The following is a 25,219-nucleotide window of genomic DNA, read 5'->3' as shown; positions in this document are numbered from 1 at the left end:
AACCTGTAATTTATATTTTTATATAAAAATAGAAAGCCTGAAGGATCCGTTGTTTTTTGTGAGATACTTCATGAATTAGATGAAGTCTTTCTTATAATGGAAAAGTCTGTTGACAATTTATGAAAAATTTTGTGTTGATGAAATCATGCACTCTTCTTTATAGTATTTTTCCAATTACATGTAGAGATAGTTTTCAACATTCATTTTTGAAAGATTTTGAGTTCCAAATTTTTTTTTCCTCTCTCCCTTTCTTACCTTCCCTTTCCCCAAGACAGCAAGCAAACATGATCAAAATTTAAGGACTACAGGATGGGGAGAAACCTAACTTGGAGCCAGGCCTGAGTTTGAATCATAGTTATGCTACTTAATGTTTGTTCCCCTGAGTCTCAGTTTCCTCCCCTCTATAAAAGGACAAGGAACCAGATGATCTCCAAGTATATAACAGTTCTGAGTTTCATAAGCCCATCTTATTCCCAATACAGCCAAATCATAGTGTTACTCTGAGTTCTGCATTTGAGGAGCAGAGGACAGGAGAGGAAGAACGTTTCCTCCCCTTTTTCTGGATAGAGGCCAGACCATATGCTCTCATTTTGAAATGGAAGATTTAGTTGTTGGTTCTCCACCTCCTACTATTCATGCTGGCTTTTCCCAAGTATGTCATACACCCAGATTACCTTCTTGGTTGTGGTCCTTATTTCAACAAAATTCTTTCACCCTGAGCGAAAAAATTGGCAAATTTTAGCCAAAATAATTAATTCATGCCAATTTATGGATGTTGGTCCCAGAATTATTTGCACTTTAAAAGAACAAAATTTTTTAGGCATTAAATTGGTGGAATTTCACAAGTTTATTAATAAAGGGGAAAGTCAGTGTGTGGGGGGAGAGGAGGAATCTTTTAGGAGTAAGGGAGATAAGATCGCTGATCCTAGAGTTTAAAGATCTGAGTTCAGATGTCAGTTTTACCATTCCTCCCTCCCCCCCACCCCCCACGTTCACCAATCAATTCTTTGGGCTAGGGGTTGCACTGTAGGGAGATTTTGAAATTTCTTCTAAATCTAACATGCTGATTCTGAGCCCTCACAGAAGGGGGCCAGCTTTGCTGAGTCTGCCTTTGGGTTAGTGCTCTTAAATTACTCCTGTTCTTCCCTGTGGCAACAAAGTTTCTCTAAAGTCTACAATGTTCTTCTTATAGTAGCAAAGCAAAGAAGTTCAAATGATCAAGTTGCATATCCCATTTATCTTCTCTCACTGCTGATGTCTATCTTTAGCAAAATTAGATACAATTCTGATCTTCCCTAAGTAGGGTAAGGTATCCTGGTCAAAACCAGGTAATAAAACTCACCTTTTAATTTGGGGAGACAATTATTTTATCTCCTTGAAGAAAAACAAACATCTGTATATTTTATACATAACACTACTGTAATATACTAAGTATTAATGAATGGAAAATGAAAATTAGGATAAGGATAGATTTTTGTTATAAGCATCCTAACTTATCCCTTCGACATTGTGACTTTTCTCATGGTGTTTTGAACACCTATGAATGGGAATTTGGGGGGAGTTTTGTGGAAGTCACAACCATCACACAAAAGCCAGCAGATGACAAAGTTTAAAAACTTTGTCTCCAACAGGGAAATGTGGAAGGGATAATTACACCTGGGTTAGCATCCTGATCTCATGCCTCACTATGACAGAGAAGTTCCTGCAAGCTGCAAATGGCAGTAGGCTAATGTATCACACAAAAGGCATCTTGGGCAAATGACCCCTAACAGACTGTTATCCAAATTGCTGAGGGAAGAAAAGCTTACTACAGAAGGCAAAATAGTGTGTCTCACTGACTGGGGAATAATACATGGACAAACTATGGGATACGTAAGAAAGAACACATCATTGCACTGCAAGGAAAGAATTCAAAGAAACATCAGAAAAGGTAATGTAGGCTGTTAAGAATTCTCTCGTTTTGGTATTTCTATCTCCAGTGCCTAATATCATGGCTGATTATGTAGTGTTTTAACAAATATTTATCAGATGATTTGCATGGACTGACATGGAACAAAGAAATCAGAACCAGAGGAAAATGACTACAAAAATATTAAATAAAACTAAACTCAAATTAAATGCAATGGCCCATGTTAGTTCCAGAGGATCAGGGAATTATAGTTTTCTCATCTTGGTAGAAGACGTGGGCAGTTGTCAAGGATATTGGAAGTTGCTATATGGAGAGGTGAAGCCAAGATTGTGGATGATACAAAGTAATCCAGAGTCCTCCATGAATTTCTCACATTTGCACTGGACCAATTCCTGATGGGGAAATCCAGAAAGTCACATCTCATTGAGTTTTTCATCCAGTCCAACTTGGTACTGGGGAAGTCTTTGGACACTGGAGATGTCGACACAAAGCACTCTAGAGCTCAGGAAGACAGTATGACACAAGAGGTGTCAGATCCATATCTGGCCACGTTCAGATTCCAATATGAGCTATTATAGAGGTAGGGATGTCCAAAATGCAAATACATCTACAAACATTACTTTCAAATTTTTAAACCACAATTTGGGCAGAAATTCAACAAGAATTCCTTTAGGAGATGAAAACATTTTTGCAAAGTTTAAAATGTTTTTATAAGTGGAATGAGAATACTTTGGGAAAAAAAAATTGGAAAATAAATTGAAGGGATCGAAAAGGCAATTACATTATAACTTGCAAAAGAGATACAAAACCTTGCCCAAATAAGTGAAAAACTTCATGAAATTATAAAAACAAGAAATTGAAAAAAAAATGTAGAAAATGTAAGGTACTTCGTGGCAAAAACAACTGATCTAAGGAAAAAATCATGGAGAAAAAGTTTAAGAAAACTCTTTGAACACTATGACCAAAACAAGAACCTAATATATTTCAAGAAATATCAAAAGAAAATTGCCAAGATCTCTTAGAACCAAAGGGCAAGATCTCATTGGAAAATGAATCCAATTGTCATCTTCAGAAAGAAATCTCAAAATGAAGATTCCCAGGATCATAGCCAAAATCTAGAGCTTCCAGGTCAAAGCTAAAATATTGCAAGTAGAAAGAAATGAAGTATGGAGTCAAATTCAGGATTATATACAATAATGCAACCACCACTATAAAAGAGCAGAGGTCTTGGAAAAAAATAAGGATTTATAATCAAAAAGCTTTACCTAACAAATAATGCTACAAATATAATTATTACAATTATATATATATATAGAATACAATGCTTCAAAGAGGAAAATGGACCTTAAATGAAAAATTTCCAAGCACTCCTTATGGAAAGATTAGACGTATGTGAACTTTCTAAATACAAAGGAATAAAGAGAAACATGAAATGTGAATAATATTAATAAACATGTTACATATCCAAAATAATCGTTCTGATCCTCACCATTAGGGTTAATAGGAGTACAGTACCAAGACATCCAGGTGTAGCTGTTTTGATGTAAAGAATGGTTAGGAGGACATCACATAAAATGAGGGTATGAAAGTAGACATCTATATAATTAAGGGTGGAAGAGCTATGGACACTTGAACCTCAATTTTCATTTGAATTGGTCAAAGGAAGGAAAACAGTTATTCTGTTGGATACAGAAAAGAAGCTTTTCACTCAAATTAGAAAAGGGGAGACGGCAGTAATCAAAAAGTAGATTAAGGGAGGTATTATTCCTAAGCAAAACAACTCTCTAAGGATGTGCAAAAATAGTTTTAGCTCTTTTCAAGGGACCAAATAATGTGACAATCAAGTGAATGCTCATAACTAGAGATTGGATTAATAAGTTATAATGCATGAATGTGACCAACATTCCAGAGAACAAACACGACATCCAACTCCTGCTGGACATGGACTCAGAATGCATGATTTCAAACATGGATTATGTGGAAATTTGTTTTGACTATATATGGCTAAGACGTGCTGTTTTTCTTCTATGTGCAACTGGGGAAAGGGGTGGGGAAGGTTGGGGTAGTAAGGCAGATCTTGGCTGATTAAAACTATTTTAAAACAGAAAACTTGGAACTTGAATAACAGGAACAACAATTCCTAAAGACTCGAGATGCTTTAAAAAAAAATGCCCAATGATCAATTTTGTTTTGTTTTTTTTTTTTTTTTTTTTTTTTGCTCTTACAACGGAGAAAACAGGAGGGAGAAGGGAGTTCTTTGAAAACTTTTTAAAAAGTTGCAATATATTGATAGCTAATAGTTGTATTTGTTGGCTTTGTTTTCCTGTTACAATTATTCCACAATTTGGGAGGGGAGTGTGTAAGAGGATAGTAAAAAATAAACAACGCGAATGAAATCTTCAATAAGCACTTTTCATATAAAAAGATTATTGTTATCTACTGAGAAAGTGGACTACTGTACTCGGTCCATGAAAGGAAAAGAAATAATCATATAATCCTGGATGACAATGACATAACTTTCACTCCATCAATTTCTCCCATATCAGCTAAGGGATAAGTTAAACAGATTGTGTGTGTGTATTGGGGTGGGGAGAGAAGAGAGGGAAAGAGAGAAGTGAAGGGAATTACAGGATCAGGTAAAATATTTTTAAGGATAGGGAAAATCTGTACATGTTGATAGGCAAAAGGGAAAGGGAAAATGGGTAATGAAAGACTAAAGTTTAGAAAATAAGGATGATCAACGGGGAAACTCCAGGAGAAGGGAGAAGACGGTACCAAGGTCACAAAAAGAAGGGTTAATCAACAGAAAAGTCCCCTCTTCATTAAAAACTGGAGCAAAAAGGGAGACAATTTATTAGATCTTGGGGTTTATGGTTGTTTTCTGCTTGACCAGTTAAACGTATTTTCTAATAAATTCCTCCCTCCCTCTCCTCAAATACTTAAAGATCAAACTTTATTAGAAACTCAATTATTAAGTCCTAAGATGAACCCCATCACCAAATTTTAAACAAGATATTTATTGACATCACTCAGCTCCTCTAAACTTGCAGAAATTTGATAGTTTCCAAAAAAATTTTAATCATTTTATCTTAGAGGTAATTACAATTAATCCACCACATATATTCTAAAACAAATGCAAAGTTTTGAGAGACAGATAAACAAAAAAGGGCTATTTTAATTGGATTGGAACACAGTAATTACCATGTAAATATGTATATGTGACTTTATTTCATAGTATGAACAAATGCCTAAAAGTTAAGATGGGAAGTCCTTGTATTCTTTCTTCTATCATGAAATGCTCAAATTTACAGCCAGCTTGATGTTTCACTTCATCATAAAATAAATCCAGTTAATGATGTCCGTGAGCCGGTGCACCTGAAGCTTTGGGAAAAAAAAATGCAATAGAAATTGTACTGTAATTTAGAAAACAATACAAACAAAATAAATTTATATGAAAATTTTTTTTTTAAAACAATCTAAGTGAGATACCCAGGATAATGAAAATCACAACTAAGTAAAACCATTTCAACTTATCTAGTTCCTCTGTAAAGTTTCTCTGTCCCTTTTTTCTATCAAAGCAAATATTTTGTTCAGAATTCAATCATAACTTTTTTGGGTGTTGGGAAATTATGATGGAAAAGAAGAAAACATTCAGGATTTGGCACTAATCAAATGGGATTAATTTCACCACCCAGTTTAGAATTAAATATCCTTTATTATCAGTAGTTTATTTAAAAGTGACAGTATGATTAAACTGATTTGAATTACATACCTATCTCTCACTCCCCACTGTTATAAAGCACACCCCACTGTTGAATCTTCAACAATTTCAATGAAAATATTTAGGGCATTAAAGAGTAAAAATTGCTTTGAGAATTCTGCTTTACTTTATAATTCAAATATGATATTCTGAAATTGTCCCTTTGCTTTATATATATGTATGCATGCCATATATATTTTGAAATGAATCCAATGCTTTTACAGAAAAGGAATCCATCGCTATCTTATTCCCTTCCCCAAAAGACTTACCTTTCAAGGCTTTGCTTTTTTTATCTAAAAATTAAAAGAACATATTATTAGTCTCTGTGATAAGCTAATTTTTTATCCATTAGTCACAATTAACTAACAAGATTACATAACTTAATACCTTAGACATATGGCTCAATTATTATTTTGAGTGGTATCTGGTTGAGCTCTTTATTACCTAATGTAACACAAAAAATTACTACTGGTGGTTTCTACAACCTCATTCAGTTAGGTTTTCCAAAGAGCTTCAAAACAGGAAAACCTGAAAAGCTATAAACAATATGCTTTCAAAATTTTGTATTTTAAAAGATTTGTCTTCCTTACTCCCAATTATATATAGTTTAATGGGTCCCAAAGCAAGATATTTCCTAACACAATATTTAAGATAGATACATTTGTCCAATAATGCTAAACATTACCCTATTTAAAATCTAAAATTACTAAAAATCAATATTTGTATGGGTAATTAGTTATGACAATCCCTGACCCCAATAAGAATCTTTTTTCCTTTCCTTTCTCCCAAGAACCAAACATAATGCAACTTACCAGCACTTCTGATCTTGTACATAATATACCACATGACACCCATTCCTACCCAGATTTCCTGGTAAACCTTGGTATAGTAGGGTTTCATTGGAATCCAAACATTTTTCATTAAGCTCTGTAACATCTGAAAATTAATAGTAGCAGTAAATTTAGGCATTCTGCAATCTTGAAAGTTCAGATTATTATTCATTCAAAAAATATTTATTGAGGCTTCTCACAGGCTTTCTCACTTGTTCCCATCCACCCAACATCATGTTTTCAGAGTTCCAAATCCTTTCCATTCTTTCAGAAGATCCTAGTTGAGCTCTGCTTCTTTCATGAAAGATTCTCTGTTCAACCCAATTGTTCCCTCCTCTGAATTTTCAATAGCATCCATATCAGTACTTATCATATTGCTGTTTCACAGAATCATACACAGCATTCTAGAACCAGAAAGAACAGATCACTGAGATTTAATCTAAGCCTTAACTAGAGCATGAATCCTGCTCAAAATAGTTTGGATTATGATCTGACCAGGAAAACTAAAGTAAGGACAAAAATACATAATGGAAAGAACCCTATATTTGCAATGAGGGAATCTGGGTTCTCTATTCTGGTAAACTTTGTATGATCCAGGTCAAATACTATAATATCTTCAATTTCTTCCTTTTATTAACTGAAAGATGTAAAAGCCCTCTAAGATCCTTTTTCAAGTCTAAATGCTATGAATACTTTCACTGTAAATGAAAATCTTTTTACTAAGGCAATCTAAGATTACAATATTTTTTAATTTGGGGAAGACTGTTTATTGCCTAATTTTTATGTATGTTTCGGATACATAATCCAGTTATTTTAATTATTTGATAGCGCTAATTAATACTTTTTAGGAGTGAATTGATGAGAAGTATCATAGGTCAGAAACTCAGAGCAATGTTAACTCATAGTATGATTTTAGTCAATGACTCCCATCTCAGGTTCCTTACTGTAAAATTAGGAGATTAGACTTGACACTTAAGATTCCTGTAAGATATGACATTTTATGGCTCTACGATGCCAAGTGCCTCCTGTTTTCAGGCACGGGTGGTAAGGATAATAAACAAAGATATCATTTCTAGGTTATAGCTATACCAAGTTACTTGCTTCAACCAGGAAGCAGGAACTTCAGCTCTCTAACTTCTCTCCAATTTCCAGGTATGAGTTTTTAGTATTCTATTATACCTTACGGGTTTTTAGGCCCATCACCACTGCATAGTCATCTCCATGCCATCTTGGTAGAAATGTAATCATCTTCTCCTCTCCCCTCTTCCCACTCTAGCTCTGACAATAGTAATCAAACCAATACTACCAGTGCTGGAAAATACTAGTCAATCATTTGTCCTCTGGCCTTCATTACTATCAGTACAAAATACTTTCCCCTGACCATCACCTTCCTACTGTTGTTAATTTGCCTCCAATTACAAGTAAGCTCCTTGAGAGAACTGATTATCTTCCCTGTTTAGATTAAACCTCCGACTTAGAAGTTCCCTCATTAGTAAGGTCTTAATATTTTCCCATTTATATATTCATTCATATCCCTCCAGATAGTCCACCACTGAGATTCCTTAAAGAAACTCAATTTTTAAAATGCAAATAAACACTATCTAGTGCTACTTATTTTAATATTAATTACTTTTATCCAATTGCTTATATTACTTCTATTAGACTGCTTGCCAAACTAATGGTGGAGGTGGTGTAGCTGGAGGGATAATTTTCCAACACAAAGCATTTTATGAAGAGCAGAGGTAATCTTGAAAAGAGAGGGTGGCAGATGGGGCAAGCAAAAAGTGACAAAAACAAACAAAAACCCCTTCTCCTTTGAAATTCTACATAAAGCTCTTCTGGTACTGAAAAACCCCATTTGGAAACAAAAATACTTATGTCTCTTGGAGAATATGCTGCTGATGGCTACTATAAAACATACTGCAAATTCTCCTTACTGAATAAACCCTTGATCTAGAGTTGGGAGACCTAGCTTCCAATGTCCACCCAAATGTCACTTAACTTCTTTAAGCCTCAGTGACCTAATCTGTAAAAGTGGAATACTCACTCCACCCACCTCACAGTTGCATGAGCAAAGTATTAGCCATTCCTATTAGATATCATCATATGTTTGGCTCTTAGATGTAGTTTTATCAGCCACTGTCACTCACTAAAATTTACTAAAGCATAAAGAAGTCAGAATTTATTACAGGAGTACCACATGAGGGAAATTGTGAATCCTTGAACCATGGTATTGCAACTATTTATGGGATAGTTAAGACGTGTAAAAAGAAGTCAAAAGACCAGGGTTTGAATGCCAATTTATTGTTTAACTTTAGGCAACTTCCTCAGGTCTACAACTTGGAAATTACCTTGAATCCTTCACTATCTCTCCAGTTTACTCACCCCTCACATCCCCCTCTTTCCTCTGACAATGCTACCACTCCTGGGCAGGCCCTCATCACCACCACACCTCAATAAAAGTATTGCTGGTGGGTCAGCCTGCCTCAAGTGCTCCCAATCCATTCTGCATTCAACTCCTAAAATGAATTTTTCTAAAAGCACATATCTGCTCATGTCATTTCCCTACTCAAACTCTGGTGGCTTCTCTATAGTCTCCAAAATGCTCTGTCTAGCATTCAAAGTCCATCATAACCCAGCTCCCTCCGGGCCCCCTGCTCAACTTTTCCAGTCTTTGTATGCCTTATTCCCTGACACATACTTTTAGATCCAGGTGCACTAGCTTGCTAGGTTGTTTCATGAACAAGATTCTTCCATCTCTCAGCTCTGGACATATATATACAAATTGCATCTCCTGGTAGAATATAAGCTCCATAAGAGTAGGGGTTTTTTGTATTTGTATCCCCAGGACTTGCTAGGGGAACTAGTATTTACTGAATACTAAGTAAATGCTTGCTGACTTATTAGTAATGAGGAACACATGATTCAAGTAAGCTCATTTCACTGTTACTGAATTCTTTTTAAAAAGTCTTTCCTTATAATATTGGACTGGACCTGTGATTTATTTAGTGTTGGAAATGTCCATAACTTTTAATACATCAACCTGCCTCTTTCCCCATAACTTAGGCTACAATTCACTTCTCCACACCTTCTAAATACTGTTCCTATTTCTACCTTTTGGAGACAATATGTCTGACACAGAGCTTTATAGAACAAAATGCTTTTTCCTAAACAATTATCTCTGCTCAAGTCTCCTTTACCCCCTAGTATTACCAATGGGAAAACTGAGGTTCAGTGACTCCAAATAGTACAACAGGGACTGGATCACAGGTCTTCAGTTAGTTTACTATTCTTTCCATCATACCATGCTGCATTTTCATATAGCATAAATTAATCTTCCAGGAGACAGTCTTTCAGATGTCTGAAATTACCCGTTATACTCCCTAATAAACCTCTCATTTCCTCACTGTTCTTCACAGGATGTAATTGTGAGTCAGGGCTATAAAATAACCATACCTCACTTCAATACCTCTTGGCCCTCCCAACAAAATAAGTCCTTATATGCACAATCTTAATTTAGGAAGAAAGCAATTATATTTGATTAAATGTACAGAAACCTTTAAGTATTCTTTCGCACATCAGGAATACAAGTTCCACTTATTAAAACTGATCCTTCTAACATACTTCAGCTACCTATGTTTTTTACATAGCTTTAGAAGTGCAGTGGAAAGAACGCTGAATTTGAAGCTAAAGGACCTGGGCTCAAACCAGGCCTGTGTGACCTTATCCAGATATATTTATTTGCCTTTAGGTGTCTTTAACACAAAAGATCAGCTGGTAAGGGATCTTTGGGGTGTAGATTTAGATCTGGAAGGGACCATTTAGTCCAATCCCTTCATGTAAATGAAGAAACAAAGATCCAAAGAAGTGACTTGCCCAAGGTCATAAATTTATTCGTTTAGGAAAAATTTCTTATAATCATAAGTAGAAAGCAGAAAGGAACCATCAATTCATCTCCCCAACCCATCCCACAATTTCAGAAATAAGAAAATTGAGGCCCACAGAGCTTAAGTGATTTGCCTAGAATTTCCAGAGTCTAGAAACTAGGGATGCTAAGACCAAAAAAACCTCTCAAAGAGGACTTATTAAGATAATATCTTATATTCTATTGGGAGGATATGGTTTCAAAATGTAAGGCAGTTGAAAGAAGGAGACAATAATAATAACGATGTTGTCTACAAAGGCTTCCTAAAAGGTGGCAGATACAGCATGCCTTGAAGGATACTATAAAGACAGTAAATGGTAGGGCAAGGTTTAAAACTTTGGTCTTCTAAACTAAAGGAGAAAGACTGGGAGATATTATGAGATACCTCGTTTGATCAATTTAGATATTCCCTTTACTGCCATATACTACAATTCATATCTCAACGTTTATGATTCTTGAATATATCCTTCCTGATGCAAGACAATTCCAATAAACTGGGGATGGAAAAAGACATCTGCAACCAGAGAAAGAACTATTGAGACTGACTGCAGACTGAAGAATACTATTTTCAACTTTTTTTTTCCTTTCTCGTGGTTTTCTCTCTTTATTCTTATTTCTTTCCCTACATGACTAAAATGAAAAATATGCTTAAAATGATTGCATATATATAATCTATATAAAATTTCTTGCTATTTTGGAGAGAGGAGAGGGAGTAAAAAATTTGCAACTCAAATATATATCCTTCCATAAATCCAACTACAAGTATACATTTAGTCATAAATGTTACATGATAGGGCAACCTCCATCTTACACTGCTTCTCAAAAAACAAAATAATATATGTATCTTCTGTGTTTGTGTCTATTAGGTGAAAAAGATCAATCATGGAATCAGAGTTGAAGTTAGAAGTGATCTCCAAGGTCATGCAGTCCAACTCCCTCATTATACAAATGAGAAGGCACACCCAATAAAATTGAGTGGTTTGCCTAAGGTTAGTAAGTTTCAGAAGTGAGATTTTAAACCCATTCCTTTCCATTCTACCAGGCTGGCTCTTAGTTGATTAATCACAGAAGAAACAGACGGAAGTCAAACATTACTACACTGCTTCTCAATTAGCTAAAGATATAATACTTGAAAAATATGGTTTCTATGAGGAGATTCAAGGCACTTTCAATAGACATGATAGAAAGAGCCATCTACAATCCAGAGAGAACTATGGTTCTATGATCGTGGATCAAAGTATAATGTTTTCACCTTTTTTTCTGTTTGGTTGTTTTTTTTTCCTTTTCCCTTTTGATCAGATTTTTCTTGTGCAGCAGCATAACAAAAATGGAAATATAGTTAGAAGAATTGTAGATGTTAAAACCTATATTGTACTGCCTGGTGTCTTGGGAAGGAGGTTGGGAGAAAAATCTGGAATACAAGGTTTTGCAAAAGTAAATGTTGAAAACTATCTTTGCGTGTATTTGGAAAAATAAGAAGCCATTAAAACAAAACAAAACACGGATTGTAATCTCAGGTCATTCTCTAATCCTCTATGTAACCTTGAAAACCTGTCTCAGCTTCTCCGGACTTTAGACTCTTTCTCTATAAAAAGTAAAAGCTCACCTTTCTAATGGGGACACATTTTAGGATACAAAATTAGGATACATTTTAGGCTTGGAAAAGGTACATTTAAGGTACCTCTAAGCTCTCCCATGCTGATACTTTACAAGATCGAGCTCCTCCCTCCTTTCTCTTTTCTCCTTTTTTATTCTTCTCTTCCTCACCTCTACCCCTTCCAAATGCCCAACTTTAACTCTGCACCTCCTTGCCCTGCCTTGCACCAGCTACCATTTGCCTCCCTGTTTTCCTCTTCCTGTCCCGATGCCCAAAGCTTTCCCTCGCACCCCGCCTGCACTCTTCCTCCCCTCTTCCCCACTCACCACCTCTGCTCTTCCCTCCCACCGCCCTGCTCCCGATGAAAGCCCCTTGAACGTAAATGGCAATGAGTTCAAGTCGCGTCCGGAGTACTTGATACTGGGAGGCCTCGAACAAACCTGCCGGCTTCCTTTTTCCTCCTCTGTTAAGATGGGGACAATAACAGCGCCTACTTTCTAAAGGGGTTTGTGAAGGCCGCATGAGTACTTGTGCTTCTCGGCACCCGCCCCTCCCTCCCAGACCCTGCGAAGGGCCTCCAGAAGCGCGGTCCGGCCCAGCGACCTTCCCCGGACGCGCCGGTCCCGCTACTCTCCCTTCTCCCAGGGAGGCCCAAGGGCCGCCGCCCCTCTCCCGGACGCCTCAAGAAGCGCCGACCTGAGCGGGGACGTCTCTCACCGTGGCTGGTTTCTGCAAAGGGCCGCGCGCGGGAGTCTGGGTCCGCAGCAGAGATCAGCGTTAGGCCAGAGACTTGGAAAGGTGACCTCAGAAGCCGGGGCCTCGCGGGGGATGCTGGGAAAAACGGCCCGGAAGCCGCCGGAAGTGGCGGGCCTTGGCCGTTTGCTCCGAGTGCCGGCCTCCCGCCACAGCGTCCTCAGGCGGCACGCGTCGGCGCTGCAGGACTGGGGAGAGCGGGCGTCCTGGGAGGAGGCATGGCCTGGCAAGCTGGGGCGGGGGAGGGGTGGGGGCGGAGCCTGAAGCGGGGGCTGGGTGGGATGGAAACCAAAACTCAGAAATAAAAAGAGGTTTGTCCAAAGCCACGGCCACGAGAGTGTTCTTTGAAGCAGCCAACTACTTCGTTCTACGCAAACCTTTCCCGTTCGCTCCCCATCTTGTTATACGCCGCACCTCCCCTCCCCCCTCTCCCTCCCCCCTCCCCCAATAACTAGTGCCCTTCCCCCATCCCTATTTTTAACTTATTCGTTGGATTTCGTTTCCGCCCGATTGGGAGTTTTCTTGGCAGAGTTACGAAAGTGGTTTGTCATTTCCTTCTCCGGTTCATTTTACAGATAAGGAAACTGAGGCAAACCAGGTTAACTGACTTTCCAGGGTTACTCAGCTAGTAAATAACTGAAACCATGTTTGAACTGAGCCAAATGAGTTTTTCTAATTTAAGATCTAGTACTCTGAAACAAGAAGGGCCAAGAGACCATTATATACTTCAACAACAATACTAGATGATGACCAGTTCTGATGGACCTGGCCATCCTCAGCAACGAGATCAACCAAATCATTTCCAATGGAGCAGTAATGAACTGAACTAGCTATGCCCAGAAAAAGAACTATGGGAGATGACTAAAAACCATTACATTGAACTCCCAATCCCTATATTTATGCCCACCTGCATTTTTGATTTCCTTCACAAGCTAATTGTACAATAATTCAGAGTCTGATTCTTTTTGTACAGCAAAATAACGTTTTGGTCATGTATACTTATTGTGTATCTAATTTATATTTTAATATATTTAACATCTACTGGTCATCCTGCCATCTAGGGGAGGGGTGGGGGGGGTAAGAGGTGAAAAATTGGAACAAGAGGTTTGACAATTGTTAATGCTGTAGTTACCCATGCATATAACCTGTAAATAAAAGGCTATTAAATTTTAAAAAAGTATCCTTGCATATGTTTTGAAAATAAAAACTTCAATAAAAATGATTATTAAAAATAAAGAACTTAAAATAATAAAATTATATTTTCTGGCCATAAACTGTCATTCCATTTCCTTGCCTCAGTCTTTTAACTTTCTTTAATATTCTCTTATTCCCCAGTTTCTTCACTTGTCTCTGTCCTCATATCTGCATTACCCTTGCTCTGGGCACATTTTCTTGCCTTAAAAGTCTTGATACTATTTAATCAGTTCAACTACACATTGCACTTGACCCTTGCATCCTTGATCCCTTTGTGAGGGATGTAGAAGACCCTTATCCAAAATGACAATTCAGAGATCACTCAGTAGAAAGCAGAAAAGTTATTTATTAATAAATTCTCATGAGAATGAGCAATTCTATGGTGAGGAGGGAAAGAGAGAAAACTCACAGTAGAAGGGCTAAAGATTTAGGAAAGATATAAAGTTTTTATAGGTTTGGTTACAAAGGATTACATTATAGGTTGGGGAGCATTGAGAAATAGGTGCCCTCTCCCCTAATTGAATGTTAAACATTGGTGTGAAAGGCAAATTAGAACGGAATGCTTTATTTCCCTGATTTGGAGAGGAATCATCAGACCTTCAAACTTCAGATTACTGAGCTGACAGCATTTAATAATCTAAATATTGATAACATTGAACAAGGATAAATGTCATCATTTCTGGTTAAGTAAATATATCTAGTTTTAAATAAATATTGGCTTGCACACAATGTACTTATGCAGGTCACAAAGACATAGAAATAATAAAAAATACAGAAAAAGAATTTAAACATTCCTGTAAGTTCTTCACTTTATCTCTCCACTGCACACCCCTTGATCTACCTCTGTATAAACTGAGCCAATCTTCATCTTTGAGTCATCATCTCATGCCTACCTTTTCCAATCTTACTACTGTGTAGAAGAATGATGCTGGAGGAATTGTTTGAGCTTGATCAACCTCTAAAATTCATATTACTTAAATCTTATAGAAGCTGTCAGGGTTACAGTTCTTACCGGGTGGTTTCCCTCCCTCACTGGGCCCGTACCATTACCGATAACTTTATATACTTCTTTTTGGACTAGATTTGTGTTTATAGTATTATCATGAGCTTCAAGCGTGGAAATTCCCTTTTTCAATTTAGGTCTGTGAACTTTCTGTACCAGCAATCTCAGAGAGTTATGTGGAGCACCAAGGTTGAGTGACTCCAAGGTTTTACAAAGTGAATGTTGAAAACTATCTTTGCATGTATTTGAAAAAATTAAATACTATTAAAATAAATAAGTAAAGCAGGTTTATTTGCCAAAAAAATTTTTTTTAAAGATTTGAGAATATAGCCTTGTTATATTCTCTCATTTGATTCTCACAACTACCCTGAAAGATAGGTGCTTTCATCATCCTCCTTTTAGATGAGGAAAAATTTTTTTTCCTAGGGTCACATAGCAAGTATCAATAAACAAACACTTATAAAACATTACTTTACTCCAGATTTTCCTAACATCATTATTCAACAAACTTTCATCCTTTGAAGTTCAAATTTTTCAAATTTATCTCCCAATCCAAACCTAATGGCAATTATTCATACCTAGGACTTTCTTCCCCCTTCCTCAATGAGTTCAGGGCCTGGCTCATAGTCATTCCTTTCCTTTTCAATTCCTGCCCTCAAATTAAAAGACGCTTAAGATATATATCTATATCTATATAGATATAGATATTCCGTCAAAAGCATCAGCAGCTAGGTAGCTAGAGTACTAGATGTAGAATGAAGAACTGAGTTTAAATACAGCCTCATATACTCATTAGCTATGAGAATCTGGACAAGTCATTTAATCTTTATTTACCTTGATTTCTTCATCTAAAAGGAGGATGATGAAAGCACTTATCTTTCAGGGTGGTTGTGAGAATCAAATGAGTTAATAATTTTAAAGCACTTATCATAGTGTCTGGCATTTAGTGCTAATATACTAACTTTCCAGTTCCTCAATCTATCCTTTTTCCATGACTTCAGCTCACATTCCACCTCTGCTATAGATAGATGACAAATTTTTCTCCCTCTCTGCCCACATCTGCTGTGATGTTAATCATGGCTGACTTCTCTGTAACCTTCACGCTAACGGGGCTTCAATATTTTTCATGTACCTCTTTCTACATGTAGGCTGAGGAATCTACTATGGGTCCTATCTTTACAAAGAAACATGAAACATCGGCGTAATCCTTCTCCTCTCCCCAAGATAGCAAGCAATCTATTATAGGTTAAACATGTGCAATTCTTCTAAACACATTTTCATATTCATCACACTGCAAGAAAAATCAGATCAAAAGGAAGGAAAAAACACAAGAAAGAAAAACAAGTAAGCAAACACACAATCACCAAAAAAAGTGAAGATTCTATGCTTTGATCCACATTTAGTCTCCGTAGTTTTTTGTCTGGATGTAGCAAGGCTATATTCTAAAATCACCAATTGTCCCTTGGATACCACAAACTGGATGTTCTGGTAGGTACCTCTACAAACTCAACATGTCTAAAACTGAACTCATCTTTCTCCCAAACCTTTTGTACTTCCCGATTTCCTTTTGATTATTGAGGGCCCCACCATCTTTCCAGTCATTCAAGCTAGCAATTTCCTTGACTCCTTTCTTATACTCAATTCACATATCCAATCTGTTACCTAGTCCATCATTATTACCCTAAGGACATCTGTAGTATATGCCCCCTTGTCTTCATTCACACAGTCACTGCACTGGTGCAAGCTCTCACTTCCTCACACTTAGACTTGCTACTATTGCAGTAGCCTCCAGATTGGTCTTCCTGCTTTCAGTCATCTCCTCCTTCAGTTTATCTTCCACTCAGCTGCCTAAATAATCTTCAAAGTGTATAACATATCACTAACTATTCATTAAACTCTAGGGACTGCCTCTTAAATGCAGTATCAAATTTCTCTGTTTGGTTCTTAAAGCCCATTACAACCTAGCTTCTGCCTACTTTCCAAGCTTGTGTTTTTTTCCTCCTCCACCTCTACAATTCAGAAAAAAACTTGGCTTTCTAGCTAATTCTTAAACAGGAAACTATTTGCCTACTCTGTTTTTTACTTTGGCTGTCCCCCATGCCTGGATGCGTCTCCCTTCTCACCTCCACTTTCTGGCTTCCTTACAGACAGCTTAGATTTCATCTTCTGCTAGCGACTTCTCCCACTTCATACCTCTCAGCCTCAACTGCTGACTTCCCTTTGGGATTATCTCATTCATCCTGTGTATATCTCATTTCTATGTGGTTGTTTAAATATTGTTTCTCTATTATAACATGAACTTCTTGAAGATAGAGATTGTTTTTGTCTTTTCTGAAATATAGTGTTTAAGAAATGCTTATTAATGATTGATTTTTGAGAGAGCTAGATGCTCCAGTATATAAAGCTCTGGTCCTAGAGTCTGCAAGTCATTTCATTTCTATAGGCTACTCGTCAGTAAAATGGGAGTGAAAATAGCACCTCTTTCCCAGAGTTGTTGTGAGGATCAAATGAGATGATAAGGCTTTGCAAACCTTAAAATGTTATATAAATGCTCATTGTTATTACTATTTCTATTATGTATGAGAGTTTGACCTCACTCCGAGGCTACATTTCTGTAATAATATAATAATAGCTACTATCTGTTGTTAATTGTTTCAGTCATGTCTCATTCTTCATGACCTCAATTTGGGTCAAAGATACTGGAATAATTTGCCATTTCTATCCTAAATTCATTTTACATATGAGGAAACTGAGGCTTAAACAGGGTTAAACAACTTGCTCAGGGTCACACAGTTAATAAGTGTCTGTGGCCATATTTGAAATATGTGAACATATTTGAATATTAGAAAGATGAGTCTTCTGATTCTAAGCCCTGTGCTCTATATACTGTACCATCTAGCTGCCCTAACTCATATTTACAAAATGCTTTAAGATTTGCACATTTTACACATGTTATCTCATTTGATCCTCAAAAGAATTCTGTGAAGTAGGTGCTATTATTATCACTCTCTTTTTTCATATAAGGAAACTGAGTTTGAGAAAGATTAAGTGTCTTCTCCTGGGTCACACAATTAATAAGTAAAGAGAAGATTTCAATTGTCCTGTACTACGTAGCCTCCTGTTTAAGTCTAAGTATTTAATATTTTATTTCATTTAATTCTCATAACATTTCCATGAATTAGATTGGGATGGAGAATGTCTGACCCATGGGGTGAATAAGTCCCACGAAATCATCTGGTCTGGCCCTGTCAAGGCAAGCACAAGTGATGATGAGCTGAAAGCTAGGTATAACAATTTCCTACTACTGGTGTTCTCTAAGTTGATAATTTTGGATGGCCTTCAAATGATGTTATAAATATCCAATTGGCCTTTGGAAGAAAAAAGATTCCCTACCCCTGAATTAGACGCTACAATGCTATTCTCCACATTTGATAGGTAAGAAAATAGACTGAAAGAAAGCAAGGGATTTGTTCAAGATCACATAGTTAACAGATAAGCTTAACCTCAAACCCAGAATTCTTTTCACATTTTGCCTTATCGTGTTTTCCTTTTTTATATATAACAGGGTAGAAGGTGATAGGAAAAACATGTACGACTCATTCTTAACCTTACCTTCATAGATTTCAGGCCATTTGAAGGCAGGAACTGGGCTATTTTTATTCTTTTTAATCCCAATGTCCAGTCTAGGATTTTACACATATGTAATAATTATTCCATTCTACTCTGGAAACACACTACTATGTGTCTGTGAAGTAATATTGTGCTTTGAAAACCTTAAAGCTTTATATAATATGCTATTATTATCATTACATATCAGAATCTAGACTTTAGTCCAGTTCTCCCTGATCTTGTGACTAGAATTCTATAAAAATACTGGCTAGTGTTTGTTATTGTTGAGTCATTTCAGCTATGTCCAATGCTTTGTGACCTCATTGAGGTTTTCTTGGCAATTACAATTTTCTTCTCCATAGGATTAAGAGGAGCCCTTCTTCAGCTCATTTTATAGATGAGGAAACTGAGGCAAACAGGGTTAAGTGACTTGCCCAACATCACACAACTAAGATCTGAGGGCCTGCTTTGTTTTTTTTTGTTTTTTTTTTTTTTTAAATTTAATAGCCTTTTATTTACAGGATATATACATGGGTAACTTTACAGCATTAACAATTGCCAAACCTCTTGTTCCAATTTTTCACCTCACCCCCCCACCCCCTCCCCTAGATGGCAGGATGACCAGTAGATGTTAAATATATTAAAATATAAATTAGATACACAATAAGTATACATGACCAAAACGTTATTTTGCTGTACAAAAAGAATCAGACTCTGAAATATTGTACAATTAGCTTGTGAAGGAAATCAAAAATGCAGGTGTGCATAAATATAGGGATTGGGAATTCAATGTAATGGTTTTTAGTCATCTCCCAGAGTTCTTTTTCTGGGTATAGCTAGTTCAGTTCATTACTGCTCCATTAGAAATGATTTGGTTGATCTCGTTGCTGAGGATGGCCTGGTCCATCAGAACTGGTCATCATATAGTATTGTTGTTGAAGTATATAATGATCTCCTGGTCCTGCTCATTTCACTCAGCATCAGTTCGTGTAAGTCTCTCCAGGCCTTTCTGAAATCATCCTGTTGGTCATTTCTTACAGAACAGTAATATTCCATAATTTTCATATACCACAATTTATTCAGCCATTCTCCAACTGATGGACATCCATTCAGTTTCCAGTTTCTAGCCACTACAAAAAGGGCTGCCACAAACATTCGTGCACATACAGGTCCCTTTCCCTTCTTTATAATCTCTTTGGGATATAATCCCAGTAGTAACACTGCTGGATCAAAGGGTATGCACAGTTTGATAACTTTTTGAGCATAGTTCCAAACTACTCTCCAAAATGGTTGGATTCGTTCACAACTCCACCAACAATGCATCAATGTCCCAGTTTTCCCGCATCCCCTCCAACAATCATCATTATTTTTTCCTGTCATCTTAGCCAATCTGACAGGTGTGTAGTGGTATCTTAGAGTTGTCTTAATTTGCATTTCTCTGATTAATAATGACTTGGAGCATCTTTTCATATGACTAGAAATAGTTTCAATTTCTTCATCTGAGAATTGTCTGTTCATATCCTTTGACCATTTTTCAATTGGAGAATGGCTTGATTTTTTATAAATTAGAGTTAATTCTCTATATATTTTGGAAATGAGGCCTTTATCAGAACCTTTGACTGTAAAAATATTTTCCCAGTTTATTGCTTCCCTTCTAATCTTGTCTGCATTAGTTTTGTTTGTACAAAAACTTTTCAGTTTGGTATAATCGAAATTTTCTATTTTGTGATCAGTAATGATCTCTAGTTCTGCTTTGGTCATAAAGACCTTCTGAGGGCCTGCTTTGAACTCAGGAAGATGAGTCTTTCTGACTTCAGGCTCTGCAGTCTATATGCACTGTGGCTCCATCTCATTCTCCTGTGATAGTTAGCTTATTACTATTGTTCACCTAATATTAAACAGTAAATACATAAGCTATATGATAAGCCTATGACTGTACTATAAAAATGAAAACATTAGCTAATACATAAAAATTATAGCTTAAAGAATGTATATTTAAGGATCTAGTACAATAGATGTGATTTTAGATAAATATCAAGAGCAGGTTATTCAACTGTAGCAGGGTAACCTTGAGTGCTCCATCAGACATCCGATATGGACTAATACCATTTCTCATGTTTATCATGAAGTCCAACTACTATCATCATCTCTGGACACATTTTGTAGCAAAACAGTAATACAACGTAGGTGACTCGGGCCTTCAGATTTTATATAAAAGTCTAGTTTCTTATATATAATTAGTACTCCTTGCTTCAGGACTCTGGGTAGTGATGGTCGAGAATATAATTGATTAGATTCAAATTTAACTGAGAATATTTTATTTTTATTATACAAAACAGCAAAGGATCTAGATCTGGCATGTCTTCTTATCTACTTTACAAAACCAGAGCAACAAGAATCTCCTTTCCCTGGTATAGACACTATGCAGCTATAACCCCAGGGAGGTTTGGCCATTCAAACAGCTTAAGAATATAAAACATCATTGTTCAGTTGAAACTTGGTGATCCTGTAGACCATATTATGCTAATATTGTCCATGGGGTTTTCTTGGCAAAGATTCTGGAATGGGTTACAATTTTCTTCTCCATAGGATTTAGGGGTCAAATGACTTGCCAAGGGTTTCAACTTGGCAATTGTTGGAGACCACATTTGAACTTGGATCTTCTTTACTTCAGGAGCGGCCTGGAAAGAAAAGCTAGGCATTATCATATTTTTTTTTTTTTTGAAGAATCAACCAATAAACATTTTTTTTTGTTCTTAGTAGTATATTATTTTTTCAAATACATAAGATAGTTTTCAATATTCATTTTTGTAGGACTTTGTGTTCCAAAGTTTTCTCCCCCCTCCTCAAGACAGAAAGCTATCTGATATAGGTTAAATTTGTGCAGTCTTTTTAAACATAATTCCACATAAGTTGTGTTATGCAAGAAAAATCAGACCCAAAAGGAAAAACCCATGAGAAAGAAAAAGTCAACAAACAAAAAAAGGTGAAAATACTATGTTTTGACCCACATTCAGTCTCCATAGTTCTCTCTCTCGATGTGGATGACATTTTCCATCCCAAGTTTAACCAATAAACATTTATAAAGAGCCTACTATGTGCCAGGAATTGTGCTAAGCACTAAGAATAGAAAAAAAAAAGAGTCTCTGCCCTCAGAGAGCTTACAATTTCATGGGAAGACAACATGCAAACAAATATCCAAAGCAAGCTATATACAATGTAAATAAGAAATAATTAAAAGAGGGAAGGTCCTGAAATTAAGAGGGGTTGGGAAAAGTTTCCTATAAAAGGTGAAGTTTAAGTTGGGACATAGAGGAAGCAAAAGAGAAACACAAATATTGTATGAATATTGGGACCAACTAATAATAAAAACACAGGATATCTAGGTAGTACAGTGAATAGAGTACTGGCCCTAGAGTCAAGTAGACCTTAGTTCAAATATGAGTGAAGATACTACTAGCTGTGTGAAGCTGGGTAAGTCACTTAGTGACTTAGTAGGGAGAAGGCAAAAAGCTCTCCCCTTACAAACCTGTGCCTCATGAAATGGCAACAATTAGGAATCAAGATTAGACAGCTGAAGAAAAATGGGAGTGTCTGAAGTTAAACTGTATGCATGCTACTTTCATTACATATCATCACTTCTCTCTGCAGGTTCCCCAACCTCTGATTATGGTGAGCAGCACTAGAGGTATTGTTTGTATGGGCCATACTCCTCGTACATATGTGATCTTTTTCTGCAATGTGGAACAAGTTAAGGCTAACACAAACTTTCTGGCCAGATAGCCTCCCATTCCTGGCACTCTTTACCTTTTACAACTCCATTCCAAAACTCCTTTGTTGCTTTTACTTTATTCTTTCTCTAAAACCCTCATCTATTGAAGCTCATCATTCACTGCTGCTCTGGGTCTCTGAATAATAGTAATTTCTAGCATTTATATACTATCTACTATGTGCCAGGGTAATTAATCAATAAACATTTATTAAACACCTACTGGGAGCCAGGTACGTGCTGGGAATACAAACAAGAGACCAAAAAACAGTTTCTATCTTTACAGAACTTACAGTCTCATGAAATAAATAGCATGCAAATGCATATATTTAAGGCAAGCTCTATATAAGATAAATAGGAAATAATTAACTGAGGAAAGACCCTGAAATTAAGAGGGGTTGTGGAAAACTTTCTATAAAAGGCAAGATTTCAGTTGAGGTTTAAAGAAAGTCAGAAAAGTCAGTACTTAGAGCAGAGGAGAAAGCACATTCCGGACATGGGGAACAATAGGAGAGAATACCTTGAGTTAAGGGATGTAAGAATCATGTTTATGGCACAGCCAGGAGGATCCAGTGTTACTGGATCAATGAGTATGTGTCAGGGAGTAAAGTGTAAGAAGACTGGACAAGTAGGAGGAAGCTTGGTGCTCAGTAGCAGGGAAGATAGTAAGGTCTGATGATCTCTCCCCATTCTTTTTTTTTTTCTTTTTCTTTTCTTTTCTTTTCTTTTCTTTTCTTTTCTTTTCTTTTCTTTTCTTTTCTTTTCTTTTCTTTTCTTTTCTTTTCTTTTCTTTTCTTTTCTTTTCTTTTCTTTTCTTTCTTCTGAGGCAATTGGGATTAAGTGACTTGCCCAGGATCTCATGGCCAAGAAGTGTTAAGTATTTGAGTGCCGATTTGAACTCAGGTCCTCCTGACTTCAGGGCTGATGCTCTATCCACTACAACATCTAGCTGCCCCCCCCCCTTTTTAATCCCAGAAAGATTTATAATTGGTGATTCCTTGTACATGAAGGGAATGTGAATGACCAAATTTATCCTTCAGCTAGAGCTTAGGTGGATCCTAAGTCCATTTGCCACTGGAGATTGGGAAGAAACCATCCTGTGTGGGCAGGGGTTGGACTGGGGATATTGGGGGGTGGTAATATGTTTGGCAATGATCATCATATTTTCAATTATTTTATTAACCAGATAACTCATCCAGCTGATATGTAAACAGCTGCTCAAGAGACTGTCAAGACTCCTTTTCTTTTTTGGTTGGAAGAGTATTTTTTCAGTAGTATTTTTCCAATCACATGCAAAGATAGTTTTTAATATTCAGCTATGTAAAACCTTGTGTTCTAAGTTTTTCTCCTTTATTCTTTCTTTTCCCCCTTCTTAAGACATCAAGCAATCTAAGTTAAATGTGCAATTCTTCTAAACATTTCCATTGTTGTTATACTGCACAAGAACACTTAGATCAAAAGGGGAAAAACTATGTTAAAGGGAAAAACACCCCCCCAAGAAAACAACCAACAACAAAGAGGTGCTATGCTTTGATTCACATTTAGTCTTTGTAGTTCTCTCTCTAGATGTAGGTAGAAGTCTATTGGAATTACCTCATTAAGACCTTTCTTATTCCCTTTACAAAATCAACCTAAATTACCTAGGCATGAATGTAATTTGGGTTAGTGAATTTTTTTATATCTTCTTTATTCAAGAGTGTGTTTCCCCTCCCTTCCACTCCCCTCCATCAGGGTCTACATCTCCAAATGAATTTTTCTGAGAATGTCTATACAAATGTGTATTCTTTTTCATTTTCTTCTTCCATTCTCATCACTGCTCCAGCAACAGGAGCCTGAATCATGCAAATCACCACCAAGCTTCTCTAAGTCTCAAGGAGGAGGCATTTAGCAGCTCTAGAGAAGAAAGGGGCAGGGGAGGGTAGCTTTGGAATTTTTAGTCCTTGTCATCACACAAAGTAGGTCTTTAACAAATATTTGTTGATTTGAATTGTATTCTGGTTCCAAAATGCAGTTTCCTTTCCATGACACTAAATTAACATAACTTGGGGGCTGTGACACATGAAAGCATTTGAGCAATTATGCAGAAGAAACTCTGGATTTAGGGTTAGAAAATTAGGGTTCAAAAAGCATATTTTTACTATGTGATTTGGGACAAGATTGAGCCTCAGTTTCTCTATTAGAAGAAACAGTTGGACTACATGATCACCACATTTTCTTTCAGCTCTAGAGCTCCATTCAGAGCTACCTCAGGCTATTTTCTAATACTCATGCCTTCTTCTGACATCTGTCTTAAAATTCATTTCTGAGTACTGACAAACACCTGTCTTCTCCTACAATCCTAGACTATATGAAGTAGTTTACTACTGTTTTACTCTTCTTATCAGTCATGTTCTTTTTTATGCCCTTTAGAAGGTGTCTCAAAAGTTTCAGTAAAGTTAAAACTTCACTAACTTTTGAGATACCTTATATGTGCTGTTGTATATGTGGGAGAGTTGGGCTCCTCTGTGACCATGTTAAGTGGAAGTCTCATTTTGTAGATTTGAGCCTTTCCTTGTAACAAAGATTAAAAAAGAAAGAAAAGTTTAGCAAAACTTCCATCTCGATCACCTCTGACATTCTATATAGATAGCACCTCATCTTTCTAATGGAAAAGAGGTACATTTTCTTGCCTTTTTTTTTTTTGTAGCCATAACAAGGTTATTTAAATTCACTTTTCTCTCCACTTGCTTTTTTATGAGGTGATAGTACTAATAACCTCAATCACTCTCCCCCATAATAATAAGTGATATATAAAAGTTAATTATTATTTTCAATATTGATTCTAACAGATGTGGATGTATAAGCTACTATTATTTTCATAGTGGTCCTTT

General features: G+C 36.6%; 1 protein-coding gene across 2 annotated transcripts; it reads right to left on the bottom strand.

Moving 5' to 3' along the window:
- Window positions 1-4,910: 4,910 nt before the first annotated feature.
- Window positions 4,911-18,801, bottom strand: ATP5MPL (ATP synthase membrane subunit 6.8PL). 2 transcript variants are annotated; one of them, XM_031953154.1, is made up of 4 exons: window positions 18,584-18,801; window positions 6,482-6,605; window positions 5,939-5,962; window positions 4,911-5,290 (listed from the first exon to the last, which is right to left on the bottom strand). In XM_031953154.1, exons 1-4 carry the CDS (start codon window positions 18,668-18,670, stop codon window positions 5,259-5,261), a joined length of 267 nt encoding a protein of 88 aa, XP_031809014.1. In that variant the 5' UTR covers window positions 18,671-18,801; the 3' UTR covers window positions 4,911-5,258. The 2 variants fall into 2 exon arrangements, with proteins under 2 accessions (XP_031809014.1, XP_003756556.1); XM_003756508.4 differs by lacking the exon at window positions 18,584-18,801 and adding an exon at window positions 12,739-12,884 and having other exon boundaries at window positions 5,065-5,290.
- Window positions 18,802-25,219: the final 6,418 nt, after the last annotated feature.

This window comes from Sarcophilus harrisii, chromosome 2 (assembly GCF_902635505.1).
Source record: "Sarcophilus harrisii chromosome 2, mSarHar1.11, whole genome shotgun sequence".
In the NCBI taxonomy this organism is placed as follows: domain Eukaryota; kingdom Metazoa; phylum Chordata; class Mammalia; order Dasyuromorphia; family Dasyuridae; genus Sarcophilus; species Sarcophilus harrisii.
Note: the sequence above shows the minus strand (reverse complement) of the source record. Positions and strands in the feature narration are given on the sequence as shown.